This window comes from Plectropomus leopardus, chromosome 13, assembly GCF_026936395.1.
Source record: "Plectropomus leopardus strain MGB_pleo_1.0 chromosome 13, ASM2693639v1, whole genome shotgun sequence".
NCBI lineage: Eukaryota > Metazoa > Chordata > Actinopteri > Perciformes > Serranidae > Plectropomus > Plectropomus leopardus.
This window is the reverse complement of record NC_142188.1, coordinates 26,946,328-26,962,699: the sequence shown is the minus strand read 5'-3', so window position 1 is coordinate 26,962,699 and position 16,372 is coordinate 26,946,328. Positions and strand designations below refer to the sequence as shown.

Here is a 16,372-nt window from a genome sequence, read left to right as displayed (position 1 = left end):
AAATGCAATGTGTTTTGGGTAAGCCTTGCTGAGATGTCCATGCAAAAGAGGACACAAGTACGTCAATGTTGTACAATAGCTGCCATTTCATTTCCTCAGTGTGTTTTAACTGGGTCTCAATCTCAAGACTACAAAAGCTCCAGGAGAGGACCAGCAGCTCCTCCCTCAGCAAAGCTTATGTCATCCTCTCTTTATAATCATCTCTCCCGCAGGTGTTCAAAAGCTCCCCGCACTGCTCTGCTTCACTTCCCTCTCTGATCTAAACACCAGCAGATCACACAGAGGCACACAGGTGTCCGACAGCATGAAGTGCCTGAACAACCGGGCTGACAGCCACCTGACGGGGCAGGTGGAGTTGGACAGCGTGGGCAACGGAGCCTGGGTGAACCACGGCTACTGCGGCTCCCCTCCGCCCCTGCCCCGAGCTGTCAGCACAATCTACAACCCCCAGCCACTCTTCCAGGGCTCCATGGACAGCATGTACAAACTGGACAGCCCCGGGCCGTTCCCAGAGGAGCCACCATCCACTGAGCAAAGCCTGGTGAAGAAGCAAAGAGGCTGCTGCTCTTTTATCAAAGGTAGGAACCCAGTCAGCTGAGTTTACAGGAGTATTTCTGCTGTAAGTGACATCGGTACAGATAGTTAAATGAGTATGGATGACACCTGGACAAGATCTATGTGGTTCTGGTTCAGTTTGGGCCTGTAAAATAAAAAGCTATGTATTTTTTGTATTTTTTTATGTAACTTTTGTGGACCTTCTTGTTGGCTAATTTATTTAGATCTTTAATAAAAAAGTGTTTTTTTTTCAACCCAGCATCAAAGTTGATACACTCATTGCATAAAATGTCTTTAAAACAGCTTTGACTGTATAAATAATTTAATAATTTAACATTGCAATAACAATAAAGCACTGTATTTTTTCTGTAGGCTTGTGGGGCACAACACTGACTGAAAACACCACAAACAACAGGGAACTGTTTGTCCGAACCACGCTACGAGAGTTACTGGTCTATCTGGTGTTCCTGGTGGATATATGCCTCTGTGAGTATTCTACTATTGCATTTATTCTGTTATCCAAATGTTGTATTTAGTCTACTCCTGCAATTGTAGTAGTCAAAAGTTATGTTTTGTACCCTGGTTAAACTGTATTTGCACTAATTTTTTTTTGCCTGTGAGTTTTGTATACCTTGAAAATTAAGTTACTTCCGGTAAAGAGTGAAACTTCACTTAAGTCTAATTTTACGTTATTTTCACAGATTGAATCTACATTATCAAATCTGTTAAATTGTTGTGCAAGAATGAAAATTATTTTTAAATTTCCATATTCAACATTCAAAAATTGATGGTGTTGTTGGTGTTCCTGTATTTATTTAGCTTATGTCTACTTTAATATTTATCTATCAACTATTGGTTTGTACAAATGCTGATAACTTAAAATGCTCACCCTTTGACAGGGTGTTACAGTATAAGGCACTTTGTGCTGTTGATTTACCATCAAAAGCTCCCCCTTGCATTAACGCTCACCACAAATGCCCTCCCCATCCCTCTGCCTAAAAGCCATTGTCCAGCTGAGCATTAGGAGTGAAAGGGACACTGGCGCTGCTCCCTTGCCTTTTAGAGATAAGAGCATTTGGCCTCATCCATTGTTACTTTGTCTGGGTTAGATTTACATTGTTTGATGAGGCTATTTGCGTCAAGCCAGCGTGTTCTCTCTTCAAACAAATGACGGCCTCTAATCTAGATCCATTTGACTGCAGCAACATAAACACTGCTCGTTGTTTACAGGTCTTCAGTGGGGCCTTGCGTGTCGGCCTCTGAGTTGTCTTATCTTGGGCAGTTGAATGGAGCAACATTTAGAGCTGAGCCTGAGCAAAGCCAGATAGGAATCAATGATTGGGGCACTAACAATGTGACTGCGTTACTTTTCAGTGACATATGGTATGACCAGCTCGAGCACCTACTACTACACTAAAGCCATGACGGACCTGTTTGTGAATTCAGCCGGTGAAGGTGGGGTTAGGTTTCAGTCCATTAGCACCATGGCCGACTTCTGGACTGTGAGTTTTCCTCCATATTCTTTTCCTCCATGTTTGCCACACTGACAAATCACTATGAAATGAGAAAATGAAATTGCTTCTTCTTTCTCTTTATGTAAACAGTATGCTCAGGGCCCATTGCTGGACGGCCTCTACTGGACTAAATGGTACAATAACCAGTCCCTGGAGAGCGGAAACCAGTCCTTCATCTACTATGAGAACATGCTGCTGGGAGTCCCCAGAATGAGGCAGATCAAGATCATGAACAACTCCTGCAAGGTCCACAAAGACTTCAAAGAGGAGATCATGGGATGTTTTGATGTTTACAACGATAAAAAGGAAGATGACCTTAGCTTCGGTCTCATCAACGGCACTGCGTAAGACGGTCATTTTTTTATTTACAAGCTTACTCTTGATATGAAGTTAGATCAGAGAACTACAGCACAACTGTCTTCTTTCTCTGCAGCTGGACCTACCACACAGAGAAAGAAGTCAAAGGTTCCTCTCACTGGGGCTTGCTGACCACCTACAGCGGAGCGGGATACTACCAAGACCTGAGTCGCACCAAAGAGGAGAGCGCCATCATCCTGAAGGAACTGGTGGACAATCTTTGGCTTGACCGAGGAACCAGAGCAGCCTTCATTGACTTCACCGCTTACAATGCAAACATCAACATGTTCTGTGTCATTAGGTAAACATGACGCAGAACGTGTATTCAACCAATACCTAGTACCAATCTAATAGCATCATGTTAAGCATAAATAACAGCTTCATACTACTAACCCATTTCTGTATTAAGAAGCTAAACAAAAAAAGAGGAAGCAGAGACCATTTAAATTAAGTTTTTCGGACCACAGCATTCCAGAGATCTTCTAAAAATAGTATAGAGAGTATTTTGATCTTATAGACCAACATTGCGGGGGTTTAATTAAAGTTTATCTACCAGTTACTTGGTATCGGATTAGTACATAGACTTTCAAATTTGCCAACTATCCAATACATCATTTTTCGGAAGTGTCAGAGGCATCTCCGATATTGGTATCATTATTGGCACAACTATCAATAGCAACTACTTAACCCAGTGGTTGACACCCATTCACTGTCTGACCAAAATTGTTTCTGCTCTTTCAGGTTGTTGGTTGAATTCCCAGCAACTGGTGGGGCAATCCCTTCCTACCAGATAAGAACAGTCAAACTGATCCGCTACATCACCTACTGGGATTTCTTCATTCTGGGATGCGAAATGGTCTTCTGTTTATTCATCCTCTATTATGTTGTGGAGGAGATTCTTGAGCTGCGAATACACAAGCTCTCCTATTTCAAAAGCATCTGGAACATACTGGATATTGTTGTAATAATGGTAAGAAAATGTCATTCTGATTCTATCAAACATGTAATTTTCTCTGATTTTGCTTTGCATCAAAGAAGTAATATCACTCTCCTTCTCAGCTCGCCATTGTTGCCATTGTATTCAATATTTTCCGAACTGTCAAAGTGGACAACTTGCTTGGCAAACTGCTGGAAAATCCCAGTATCTACGCTGATTTTGAGTTCCTGGCCTTCTGGCAAACACAGTACAACAACATGAACGCAGTGAACTTGTTCTTTGCGTGGATCAAGGTAAAGTATGGACATTTTTTACTCTCACACTTAGGAAAATTGCCACTCTGCATCACCCTGAAGATTGTGTCTTTTCTTTTCGTCCTTTAGGTTTTTAAGTACATCAGTTTTAACAAGACCATGACTCAGCTGTCCTCCACACTGGGTCGATGTGCCAAAGATATCTTAGGCTTTGCCATCATGTTTTTCATTGTATTCTTCGCCTATGCTCAACTTGGGTATTTGCTCTTTGGTATGGAGGTTGAATCTTTCAGCACCTTCGTCAAGTGCATGTAAGGGGTGTCCAAAACAGCCATTCAGCAGGGAATATTTAAATAGGATGATTGCGCATTAACAAATTAATCCTTTTATTTTTTTCTTTCTGCAGCTTCACACAGTTCAGGATTATTCTTGGAGACTTTGATTACGATGCTATCGACCGTGCTAACAGAGTTCTTGGGCCAATCTACTTTGTCACCTACGTGTTCTTTGTTTTCTTTGTTCTGCTGGTGAGTCATTCAGCTACACAAGCTGTTTGATTTAAAAAGGATAAAGGTGAGCTAATCTCTTTATGTTATTTTCCCTCAGAACATGTTTCTCGCCATCATAAATGACACATATTCTGAGGTTAAGGAGGAGCTCTCTTCCCAAAAAGATGAGCTACAGATTACTGACATCATCAAACAGGTAAAGGCAATCAGATTCATGTAAACATAAATACATCTATGGATTACGTTTGACAAGAGTTACACACAAAATTATGTTCTCTTGTTATTCAGAGCTATATGAAGACATTTACAAAGTTGAAACTTAAAAAGGAGAAAATCTCAGATGTTCAGAAAGCGCTACGGTCAGGATCTGGTGAAATCGAATTCAAGGACTTTAGAGAAACTCTAAAAGAGTAAGTGCAAATATCAAATGAAGAGCATATGCTAACATAGTATTAAACGTAACCCTCACCGCTCTGATGATCTTGTAGGATGGGACATGCGGATCATGAAATTTCTGCAGCCTTCTCACGGTTTGACCGTGATGGGAACCAAATTCTAGACGAAGACGAACAAGAGAGGATGAAAATCGAGCTGGAGGAAAAGAGGGTTTGTGCGATCATCTCTACAGTTTGACAAGCAATAAAAGACGCGTTTGTAAGGATTAAAGCAGACAACACTGTGTTTTAATGATGGTTTTTCCTTTTTTGTCAGGATGCTCTTTGCGCTGAACTCAACAATCTTGGAATGAATTATGAGAAAGAATTACAGGAGAAGCCTCCTGTAACATCTAATGAGCAGAGGAACCACTCCAGTAATACCTTTGTGGATCGAGAACAATTTTTAAGGTGGGAAGAGTTTTTAAGTTGACCTACGAAATGTCTTTAATTGTCTTGTCTTTAACAAGAGAAGTTAATTTCATTACAATGAGCATTAAGCAAAAACTAAATAACCTTTCTCTCACCATGATAGACTGTCCAGGCAGGTTCTCCACCTTGAAAGCTCTGTGGCAGGCATCACATCCAGGATTGAGTTGATTATGGAGAAACTGGGATTACAAGAGAAAGCCAAAGGGAACGAGACGGCAAGGAAACTGACTGTGACCACTGAAGACGTGAGTATAGAAATAGGTTACTAATGAAATGCTTTATTTTTTAATGGAAGACTAAACCGCTAGAACGCTTTGCTTGACAAACATTAAAGATATACTATGCAGGATTTTCCTAAGAACGATGATTAGACTCATACAGATGTAATGCCATGATATAATCACTTATCACTCACTAGAAATTTTTGGCAATTTATTTTTCTGCAGAGATTCTGCACTCTGCCTGTATTCTCCAATTTTCTGCGTTGGGGACTGTTATGGGCCTGTACTCTGACAGTGTCGGGTGAGGTCGAGGCTTTATAAGCAGCAAGCATCCAAGACACAGAGCGGCAAAAAAAAAAAAGAGCAAATATAGCGAGGCCAAACGCCAAACAAGAGTGAATTTGGGGTTGGCTTTTACTTTCACAGGAAAAACGATAACCAACGATCCTGCATACTAAACCTTTAAAGATGATCAGTTTGTGGTGTGTTCACTGAAAAGTATGTTGAAGCTACATATGAACTGTACTGTGGGTAATGCCAGAGGGGCTGTAATATAGTCAGAGAAAAATGTCTAATACTTGATACCTCAGAAAATTAACTTAACTGTCTTAGTTTCATTGTAACAAATACAAAAAGGTTTAATTTTGGATTACCCCTATCCAGACTGATGACACTGCTTCAGATGGGAGCGTCCTGCTTTGTGTGGACAGAGGGACGAAGGCTGAGATGTCATCAAGGAGGCCAGCAGTTCGCACCAACTCCACATACGACTGTCATATGTGATTAACCTCTGAGAAACAGAATCATGGGTTATCTAGAAGTCAGCCGAGACATGAGGATGAACAGGTCACACTTCAACAATTTTTTTGTGCTTTAAAATTTCCCAAAGTTTGTTCAATGAAGGAGTTCTTCAGGTTGAAAATCACAATTAAGCAGTCAGATCAAACTACTGACATTATGACAGCAATATTGAGCACTTTACTTTAGGTGCTCTTAAGGTACAGCCACTCATTTCATGGAAATATGTAAATAGTGTATAAACACATTTTTGAGGTTCTATGCTTACTACGCAACTGCACTAGAGCTAATAAAATAAACTTGTTCAAGATTAAGCTCAGATATCTAGAAGACCACAACGTATGTTGTAGATGAGACCTGAATGTAAATCCAAATATTAGTAGTATTGTGTAATATACTGTTATACTGTTGTGTAATATTTATTTTAACAGCAGGTTAGAAAAATAAAGGTATGCAATATAATCCAATCACATGTGCTTGCTTTGCTTTAGCTGTGCAGTGTTACTGAATGTTCAAGTTCTATTACAGTTGCTAAAAAGTGATCAGCCCTTTGACTAAAGAATAATTACCTGATTGTGTTAACATGGAAGAATTTTTTTCAACAATTATTCTTTACCATTTTCAACCTCCTGAGCCGCTACAGCTCCTCATTATAATGTATTTCCATTAAATATAAAATAATCTGATGTGTAATGCATTATTCCAGTTGTCAGGATGTTTTTCTTTTAACATTTGGTCATCTTAATTTAGGTTTCATATTTCCCAACATCACTGCAAAACAGTTTTGAGCAGATGTATGTACTCTCTACTGCATTTCACTTTCAAGTGGTACAAACTTGAGAACCCCTGTTTATTTTTTTAAAAATATGTTATTTACAGTGTCTGGTAGAATTACTGACATAATTTTCTGGTGAATTTCTGTCAGAACTTCTGTGTAAAGCACAATTTATTTGTGTCTAATAAATGTACTGAACAACTCGGTTCAAATCTTTCTTTATTTGAAGTCACTTATCGAGTTTTTCCTGTTTAAATGGAAAATTGATTTAATCCTTTATTATTAAACATCACTTTTTTGTTCAATGTATTTGTATTATTGTCATGAAAGCAAAATTGCCATTACATTCAATATCTGAAGCAACAAATGTATTACATGTCATAAACGTGCAGTCAACGCTGAAACATCACCTGCTTCCTGCTACGTTCTGAAAATGGCACACAAACTTAAAAATGGGAAAATCTACAATGGAAGAGAATTTATATTTGAAATGGAGCCTCTGTAAATAAAACAAATTCTGAATTTACTGACACATCAATTAAGGCTTATTCATAAATTATATTGCTGAGAATTAATGATGGCATTTCTACCTACAGTATGTACATTATTTCTAAAGTTTCATGAAGGTTTGTGATCAAGGTTTATATTTACACTCTCAGCCAACATGACCCTGTTTCGTTACACAAATATCCCCATCTCTAATAAACAAACAAAAGCATTATCAAGTTTGTCGGCTAGTACGACAGGAAAAGGGAGGGTGAGATTACAAGGAGTGTAATATACTGTACAGAATGGCACATATGCAAAGAAAACCCAAAAGGCAGGACATCTTTTAGAAATCCTTTTGTCACAATTTGCCAGTGATTTTTACAACTACTGAGAAAATAAGAATGCACTAAGGGGCAGAAGGTTGCCTGCTGCCCTGACAAATCCATGACATAATTAGGAAATGTTTCATCGAATAAAACCAGCCCAATTTATAGTAACTCAAGCCTCGAACATTGGAAAATTTGTCTTTAAACAAGTAAGTGACGTAGAACATAATGCAATATAATAAGGGGCTGGTTTTGGTGCTAATTTAAGTCAAAAGTTATTTGTAAAAACTTTTACAGTCATTAGAAAGAGATGACTATAAATTAATAGGTTATCAAGAGGATTAAAATATTTAAGATTCAATATAGTATTTCCAGGAAATCTCTCTCTTGATATAGTGAGCAAATGCTTCAGCCTTTATTTTGAGACACAGAATTATAAATTTGTCCAGTCTAGGCTACATTAAGGTGTAAACTAAAATCCATCAAAAGTCTGCAAAGAACACGCTGATCACTCCGATACAAAACATGAAAAAAACATTTTTTTTTTTTTTTTTTTTTTGCTTTTAGAGTTGTGTAGGTGAATTTTTTCTTTTTACACATATGAACCCAAAAGATACCACGTCCAGCTTAAATGTCCTTTAAAGCCACAGTTGTATATTTGTTGTTGTACAAATGGTTTCTTCACGTATACTGGAAAAGGTTAACTACCGTTCCAGGGCCTCTATTCACAAAGCATTTCTCATTAATATATATCAAAAAGTACTGAATTTCGAGCTATGAGCTGAAGCTAAGTCCAGACCAACTTTTAGCAGGTCAATTCATTCTTGTGGTTCAGTGAAGTTTGTAGCACAAATTCATGGTGAGCAAAAATGACAGCTGTCATCATTGATGACATCATCACCATTCTACAAACTAACCTTGAGCACAAAAATGAACTTGATCAATTCATTGAGACTCGAGCGGAGTTTGTATTTTGTTGTATAAAATAACAGAAAAATGCCCCAAAGTATGACAAGCTAATAAACTTTTTGTCAAGTTTGTAACAAACACAGAAACATTTAAAAAACACATTGGCAAACTGAGAGCGGATATTGCTTTAGTCTGATAATTCAATATTAATGTTACAAAACTTGAGGTTTCCAAGTATTTTAATCCTTGTAATGTTCCAGTGAGCAACTGGAGTAATGTGATGGCTTGTAGTAGGTGTGCTTTTAGCTCCACTAAAATAACGTGGCTTTTTCATGATTTTCAGATATATATCTGCTCAAATTTTGACAATGGGAGGGTAACAATTAATTTTGAAGGACTGTACTGACTTTTGATTGTTTGGCCCATTGGTCAACTTACTGAACGTTTGATAAAATGCATCTAATGGTCTCTGTCTCGTCATCCCAACACTGAATATCCTCTTTGTCACACACTGGGTAATGCTTTTATCTAGTCAATCATTTACTTAGACAAAGACAGTTGGTTTGGCTTTACTTCAAAAGCCCAAGAGCCGTTTTTCATAACAGAACTATGGAATTATCATCAAATTAACTTTTAAAAAGTTCTGAGTGAATTGTACACAAATTGTCATTTAAATACATAATTTGTTTTTTTTAGGAGCAACTATCAGCTACAAAGGCTTTGTGAATATGGCCCCTGTCCCTCCTCTACCACAGCAGCTGTCCAGATTTAAGAGTGCTGTGTGGTCTAAAAGGGTTTTTTAAAAAATCCCCTTGGTATTACACTTAGGTTAGGGCCAGCTCACTGTGTTTGGTAGCCAGCCATGCTGAAGTTGGCCAGGTTGGACATGACTGAACCAGGTGGGGCTGCGGCCTGGGCTGACTGAGATCCAAAGCCTCCAACCCAGGCTGGGGACTGGGACTGCCTGCAAAGATACCACAAATATCCTGTGAGTATGACTTTGGTCACTGCATTCAAAGATCAACCGTGTTGTAAAAATAATAATTAAAAGAGAGAGAGAAAAAGATCAACTTTATAATGTTAGAGAAAATGTTTTAAAGGTTTAATGAAGAAAGCTGTCAAATCACCACCAATCATGATTTAGAGGCGTTTAATGAGTCTCCTGGCCTGAGACAATATAGACATACAATGAGTTTATGAATGAATTGACTTAATGAATTAACTGAATACATACGATTGAGTAAAACTTACTCTACTCCAAATCCTTGCTGGTTCCATGTCTGGCCGTACATGCTGTAGGAGGGAACTTGCCAACCATTGGTCACATATTGCCCATACTGCTGCTGCTGCTGCTGCTGCTGCTGCTGCTGTTGCTGTTGCTGCTGCTGTGGATTCCCATAAACCTGGTTCCACTGCCCCCATTGACTGTACTCAACCTGAGTGACACCAACACAGAGGAAAACGTGAAGAAATTTCTTTAATATGCCATTATATATAGCATCTGTTCAATCAGGAATAAAGAATATTACATAAACTGTAAGCAAAATGGCCACGATAAAAATTAAATGTAATTTACCCTTTTGAAAAGTAAACTTTAGCCTGCAGCTCTAGTTTTTCACACTGCAAGTGCATTTTGTCATCTGAAATAAGGTCTCTTTTTACATATCATAGTTTCATAGTACAAAGCAAGACTTTAACTGCATTCATTCAAGATTTGAAACACCATCAAAAAATCTCTTTAGTGTTAGTGTGCCCCTGTGGTTTAAGGATTAAGATACAGGCTATTGACTGCTATATCCCTAATACCAGTCTGACCAGAGTGACCTTTGGTGCATGTCATTAATCTCTGTATTAAGCTCATTACCCTCAAATGTCACCAGTGATGTTTCCCTACCTGTTGTGTATTTTTTGCCATGTCAGGAGATTCTTTGCCCCAGAAGCACTTCACTAAGTGTCCTTCGATGGCTGTACCATTGACTGAAACAATGGCATGGGCAGCACTGTCGTGTGTGGAAAACCTTAAAAGGAAAACAGCAGTTAAGCAGTCAAATTCAGCAAACATAATATCTATCGGGCAATTCAGAAAATGAACAGTTTTAAAACTCTGAGGTAGCTGATTTGAGATGAAGACAAACAACACAGAAAAAATATTGACAATGAGTGGGAACTGACTGGCCTGTCATGGAGTTATGCAGTGTACTTATGCTGACATCCAGTGGCCAAATGCTGCAATGGACTGAGACTGTACCTGATAAAAGAGTATCCTTTCTCTGGGAAAACTCTGACTTCCATTATTTGACCAAAAGGAGAGAAGGTCTGTCGCATTAGGTGCTCTAAAAGAATCAAACAGAAGATTAATGTGGTTTGTTCTTCTGTTTCAGGATAGCTTATAGTGAGTAGAAAGACTACTACTACTATTGCAGTGTGCCTAAGAGCTGAAAAAATGCCTCTTCAGAGAGAAAGACACTTGCCTGATAGTCCTGTCTGGATCCCTCCACAGTACACGGTACAGTTCTGTGGACTGGACTGAGTCATGACATCGTCAAACCTCAGCTGCTTTGAGCCATCTGAAACATAAACAAACAACATCGATGAAGGGAGGTGTAATGTGTCCTGCCCTGGCAGATGAAACTAAACTAGCAACAGAGCTGGGAGGATGCCTGCACACTCCCACACAACTCTGAGGTTGTCATCAGACAGAAATCTTCCTGGCAAAATTCACTGCTAAGTGAAATCCACTGCGTGGGTGTATAGTGGGTGAGAAGGGTCTATGACACTTACTATCCTGGACACTCTTTGGAGCCGGTGGTTTACGTGTCGCCCAGTTGGTCCTGATTTGACGTCCTCCAAGCCACTGTCCCCCCATGTTAACAATGGCATTCTCTGCATCCTATAAATCCAAATCAAAGAGTTACCGCTCTGGATTTGATTCATCCGTAAAGTTTATTGGTGACTATAATCAGTTCTCAAAATATATATAACTGTATTTAATCTAAGTAATATTGAGAATGGTGATGCTAAATAAGAAACTATGTAATGTTAGATGATTTAAGCTGTTGTGACTATGGTTTCAACTAAGATTAATTGATTTTTAATTACTGTAAATGCATTAAAGTAGGATAATAAACAGAAAATAGAAATAACCTTCAGTCTGTGTTCTTGCACTGGAGCCTTACCAGTTTGTTGTAGAAGGACACAAATCCATACCCCTTTGATTTGCCTGTCGTCATGTCCTTCACAACACGGGCATCCCTGGAGGGAAACGGGAAAACAACTTCAATGCTTTTTTCACTTTAAATGCTTCAAACTAAAAGGAACCACGCAAAACACACAACTGTGAATCCTCTACTCTGTCCTACATTAATGTACATTAGCTATCATGACCTTGTGCTGAGCACTGAATTTTAATATAACTTCTTAGCAACACTTGAGACAAAAAAACAAGTACAAAAACATGCAGCCTACAGTAATGTTTTAAAATAATTTCAGATGTACTAATGGATCCTTGCCACTAGAGCACCACCTCTTGTTCAATCTTGTCAACAGTAGGCTACTGATTTAAATTCACAAAGGAACAGATTATATGGATTACCATGCATTCTTAAAATCTGCTGTTGGTGCTCTTCCTACAAATAGAAATATATAGAAAATATCAAAAGAGAAAAAAGGAATTAAACGGCATACATGGCCTGTTAACAGATTTCTTTATTTTTCCTGGTCAATTCTTTACCACCAATATGGAGTATGGAGTTTGGGGAGCTGCAAATTTTGAGAAATTGACATTTTCAGAAATTTTGGAAGAGGATCATTGCACTACAAACAACACTATGCAAATCAAAAATGAGACAATTTAAACATAGATTTAGAGGAAGACATTGAGTATTGGAATTTGTTAATCTAAACTAGGTCATGTTAAAACATAGCATCTACAAATAAAGACATATGGAAAGAATGGAATAAATAGAGAAAAAAAACTACATCTGAGTCTCCAGAGTGCACAGTTCCTTGCTGTTAGCCTTCAAGCTCCTGTCCAATCCTATGAGCATTTCTGTAAAATAACCAAAGTGCTATTACTTCACTGAGACCCACAACTAAAGGCTGTTCAGGTTCATACACACAGCTTACATACTGCTGGCATACAGTTTACTTACCACAACCTAAATATGCAAAGAAAAGCAAGAGTAGGCTAGAAACTGACATCCATTCATAGAAACAGACACAATACATAGACTACAAGTAACTGAAATAAAGCTGTTACGAACTTACAGCAATTGTGTAGATAGTTAATAACTTAAATAAAGCTGATCAAATCTGTTAAGAGTGTTTTGAAAGATAAAGCATGATATATACTTTCATTTAATACTAAAATTACGTTGGTCCATCACCAACCATGTTTACATGCATGGATGTGGAGTCTTTTACACCATATTGACTAAAGAAATACATCAAGATGATGCAAAATATTGGTTCTCCTGAACATTAATCATCTATGTCAACTTCTAAACATTGAGTCTCACAAGAGGTCACTGGGTTTTTACTTTTGTGTTTATCTTTTCTTTGTACTCATTCAGGGTAAAAATATAAACTTCCTTAAAACTGCCCATCTATCAGTCTGTCTATCTTACAATTCATTATCTCAAATATGTGTGCACATGGTGATAATTTACAGAGTTAGACAATCAATAATATAAGCATCAGTGGTGTAGCCCTTGTTGTGTAATGCAAGTTTTTGTTTCCTCTTCACAGTTTGTTTCTCATTCCTCATTGTTATGTTCTTTGATGTTTTACTTTAATTTAAACATTCACTTTATGTGAGGCCTCTAATGCCTTTATTGGATAGCCATCAGTAAAGAGATAGAGGGTAATGAGAGAGAGCAAGAGAGGGAATGACATGCAAGAAAGCAAGGACGTTACAGTTCATGGCCCCTTAACCCCAACATGTTTCATATATTGATTTTATCCAAAAACAAAATAGCTGATCTGAGATCAGACATAGCTTGTAAACTTTTGAGAGGGAACAAAAACCTTCAGCATGTCAACCCTTGAGGGCCAGTGTTTAAAATCACAATATATATTAACTTCTTAAAGTTTGTAATACCCATCCATGTTGTATCCATGTAAACATGGTCATAGATGGCCGATTCAGAACATTAGTTTGTAAGATTATTATGAAGTACCTTAATAATACCCAGTTTAAGAGAAATCAGTATGCTTGCATTGTAGCTTTCTTATTTTGTACTGCACATAACAAGAAATACCCTTTAAAGTGAAAACTTACGAGATTTTCCCAAAAGGTGCAAATGCAGATTTGACATCCTCAGTGGTGATCTCAGGGCTCAAATCTCCCACAAAAACATGGAAGTGATCTGGATCGCAACAAAAGACAAACAAACAAGGGAAAGAAACCATTTACTAGTCACTGGAAACTTCACTTTGAGCAGATAAGGAAATCAACAAGATGGACTACTTACTGGATGTGTCTTTTTTCTGGCTACTTGGAGTGGTGGCCCAGTTTACCTTGACCTCCTAAAAGCAGAGAGTTCACAGAGAGATTTTAAAACTATAATAGAGAACCTGAGAAACAGACATTTTCCAAAAAAAGGAACAAGGATCACAGGAAAATTCAGAAACAGCAGCTGAACTGCCTAAACCTTTGATTTTGGACTAGAAAAACTGTCCTACCTTTCCTAATATCTTCCTCCCATTCATGGCTGCAAGGGCTCCAGCAGCGTCTCTGTGTTCAAAGAACTCCACAAAGCAATAGGGGTCATTGCTCGTGTGCTGCAAGGGAAGGGTTAAACACAAAAGTTAAAGAGGTTGCTTCAACTATTTTGTAGACAACTCTGATCTCTCTCTTTTTCTCTCTTACCAAGCACCTCTTCTCTAAAACAGTCTTCTACCCAAATTTAAGAGGCTATCTCAGTCAACTCACTTAAAAGCAAACTAAAAACACACCTATTCATATTAACCCTCAACCTCACAGAATGCATTTTGTTTTCTAATAGTGGGTGACCACAACTGAAATAGTTGTTTTGGTTTAAGCTAAAGGTGTTCATAACCAGTAACTCAGGTAAAATGTTGGAAATGGTCACCCTCCTGATGTGAATGACAGGGCAGGGGACATTAAGAGACAAGTAACTGATGTACAGGCAGTAGTGTAATGTAACAAAATACAAAATACTTTGTTTCAGTACTTTAATATTTTTTGAAAGTATCTGTACTTTTCTTGAGTTTTTAGGATTCCGTCAACTTTTACGCCACTACATTTTCTAATAAAATGCTCTTTTACTCCACTGAATTTCCCCTAAGAATTTTAGTCACCTATTACAAAATAGGTAAGAAAGGAAGAAACGGATGGATGAATGTAGGCATGAGAGGGAAGGAAAAACAGGATTTTATTCTTTCCTTAAATCCTTTAAGTCCTTCTTGTTTTTCTCCAAGTATAATGTAGACCCCATTTTTGAAGTGGTGCATATTAAAAAGAAATAAACATTACATTTCTCAAAATTCTGACTGCTTGCTATTTTTTGAAAAGAATTAAGTTGTACTTTTAATACCTAAGTACTTTTAATATCATAAAATTAATTTTGATACTTAAGCACAGTAAATATCAGATACTTTAAAACTTTTACTCGTTATATTACATACATATATATATATATATATATATATATGTGTGTGTGTGTGTGTGTGTGTGTGTGTGTATATATATATATATATATATATATATATATATATATATATAGTTATATTCGAAAGGGTGACTTCAATTTCTACCTAAGTCATTTCAGGAGATATCTGTACTTTTAGTCAAGTACGGCTTTTGTACTTCATCCACCACTGCAAACAGGAAGATAAAACCACACAATGTGGGATGCTTACCTCCGTGATCATCTTACAACTTTTGCAAGGACCAATCTGGGTGAAGAGCTGCAGTATTAAAATTTCCGTGACATCCCTGGAGAGGTTTCCCACATACCTGCAGGGGGGAAGAGGGTTCATTTACTGACAGCTTTTATTTGATCCAGTTCACTACGAGTAACGATAAGGTGGTGCGGCTTGTGATACTTATTCTGTTAGAAATGACGCCCGCACAGTTAAGCTCACATATTAACGTTACCTAGCAGTTAGTTGATAGCTAACTAATATGACGTTGTTTATATTAGCTTGACTGACTTTTAATCTGGCCTAACATTAGTAACAGCTAACGGCAACGTGCCGTTAACGCTTACAGATAACACTCACGAAAGAAATGCCTGTTATTTCTTTTTTACTTAACCATAGCTGTGTCAACTAAGCTGACGTTAGTGACGCATTAGCTAAATGTTTGAGCTGCCTCTTCACCAGGTTTGCGTTGTTTGTCGGACAGCGGTTAGCTAGGCTAGCCACCGGTTCCCGACGCTAACGATAGCAAACCGTTAAACACCTAAAATTACTTACAGGGTTCTGGGGTGGCTTTCGTCATCCATGATCGAAACCGACAGCTAACGTTAACTGTCTCCGGTGTACGCCGTTAACGAAATAGTTACAGCAACTAGCTAACTAGCTTGAAGCTAGCTAACCGGGCGCCAGGGTATACGTCACGTTGGGTATCTCGAGTGCGAGCGAGCGAGCGAGCGTGCGTGCGTGGGTCTAGCGTGCGTGCTTCTTCTTCTTGCCTTTTCAATGGCGGGTGGCAACAAACGTTTAAGGCGCATTACCGCCACCCACTATGCTGGAGTGTGAGCCAAAGTTTGCTTTTTCCTCAGGAATGGAAAACAGGATAAAGGTATATACACACAAATAAATAAATTCTCTTCATCAACCCCGTTTCTTGTAAAATCTCAAACAACGTCTTATTTGTCTTTTCCTCTTCTATACTA

The 16,372-nt window shown here is 38.2% G+C and overlaps 2 protein-coding genes and 1 long non-coding RNA gene across 3 annotated transcripts; 1 reads left to right on the top strand and 2 right to left on the bottom strand.

Annotated features, from left to right (window-relative positions):
- The first annotated feature begins 233 nt into the window (after positions 1-233).
- pkd2l1 (polycystic kidney disease 2-like 1) lies at positions 234-6,992 on the top strand. Its single transcript, XM_042502690.2, has 15 exons — positions 234-578; positions 928-1,041; positions 1,930-2,057; positions 2,160-2,413; positions 2,503-2,727; positions 3,168-3,396; positions 3,486-3,656; positions 3,747-3,928; positions 4,024-4,144; positions 4,224-4,322; positions 4,415-4,536; positions 4,615-4,732; positions 4,838-4,971; positions 5,096-5,237; positions 5,877-6,992. Exons 1-15 carry the CDS (start codon positions 305-307, stop codon positions 5,994-5,996), a joined length of 2,433 nt encoding a protein of 810 aa, XP_042358624.2. The 5' UTR covers positions 234-304; the 3' UTR covers positions 5,997-6,992.
- On the bottom strand, positions 4,543-5,997 carry LOC148187735 (uncharacterized). Its single transcript, XR_015778394.1, has 3 exons — positions 5,867-5,997; positions 5,088-5,171; positions 4,543-4,681 (listed from the first exon to the last, which is right to left on the bottom strand). It is a non-coding gene; the product is annotated as an uncharacterized LOC148187735 (long non-coding RNA).
- Positions 6,989-16,135, bottom strand: tial1 (TIA1 cytotoxic granule-associated RNA binding protein-like 1). Its single transcript, XM_042501878.2, has 12 exons — positions 15,951-16,135; positions 15,393-15,489; positions 14,193-14,291; positions 13,982-14,036; positions 13,789-13,876; positions 11,687-11,762; positions 11,292-11,400; positions 10,982-11,077; positions 10,759-10,843; positions 10,405-10,528; positions 9,762-9,946; positions 6,989-9,474 (listed from the first exon to the last, which is right to left on the bottom strand). Exons 1-12 carry the CDS (start codon positions 15,977-15,979, stop codon positions 9,351-9,353), a joined length of 1,167 nt encoding a protein of 388 aa, XP_042357812.2. The 5' UTR covers positions 15,980-16,135; the 3' UTR covers positions 6,989-9,350.
- Between the last annotated feature and the right edge of the window lie 237 nt (positions 16,136-16,372).

What these genes read in the sequence shown, in the direction of transcription:
- pkd2l1 (XM_042502690.2), top strand. Translation starts at nt 305, where the DNA reads ATGAAGTGCCTGAACAACCGGGCTGACAGCCACCTGACGGGGCAGGTG. An exon ending in GGTCTCATCAACGGCACTGC is followed by an intron (nt 2,414 to 2,502) that starts GTAAGACGGTCA and finishes CTTTCTCTGCAG; the next exon opens with CTGGACCTACCACACAGAGA. An exon ending in TGTTCTTTGCGTGGATCAAG is followed by an intron (nt 3,657 to 3,746) that starts GTAAAGTATGGA and finishes TTCGTCCTTTAG; the next exon opens with GTTTTTAAGTACATCAGTTT.
- tial1 (XM_042501878.2), bottom strand. Translation starts at nt 15,979, where the DNA reads ATGGATGACGAAAGCCACCCCAGAACCCT. An exon ending in GAAAGCCACCCCAGAACCCT is followed by an intron (nt 15,490 to 15,950) that starts GTAAGTAATTTT and finishes TCCCCCCTGCAG; the next exon opens with GTATGTGGGAAACCTCTCCA. An exon ending in GCACCTTTTGGGAAAATCTC is followed by an intron (nt 11,763 to 13,788) that starts GTAAGTTTTCAC and finishes GTTTCCCTCCAG; the next exon opens with GGATGCCCGTGTTGTGAAGG.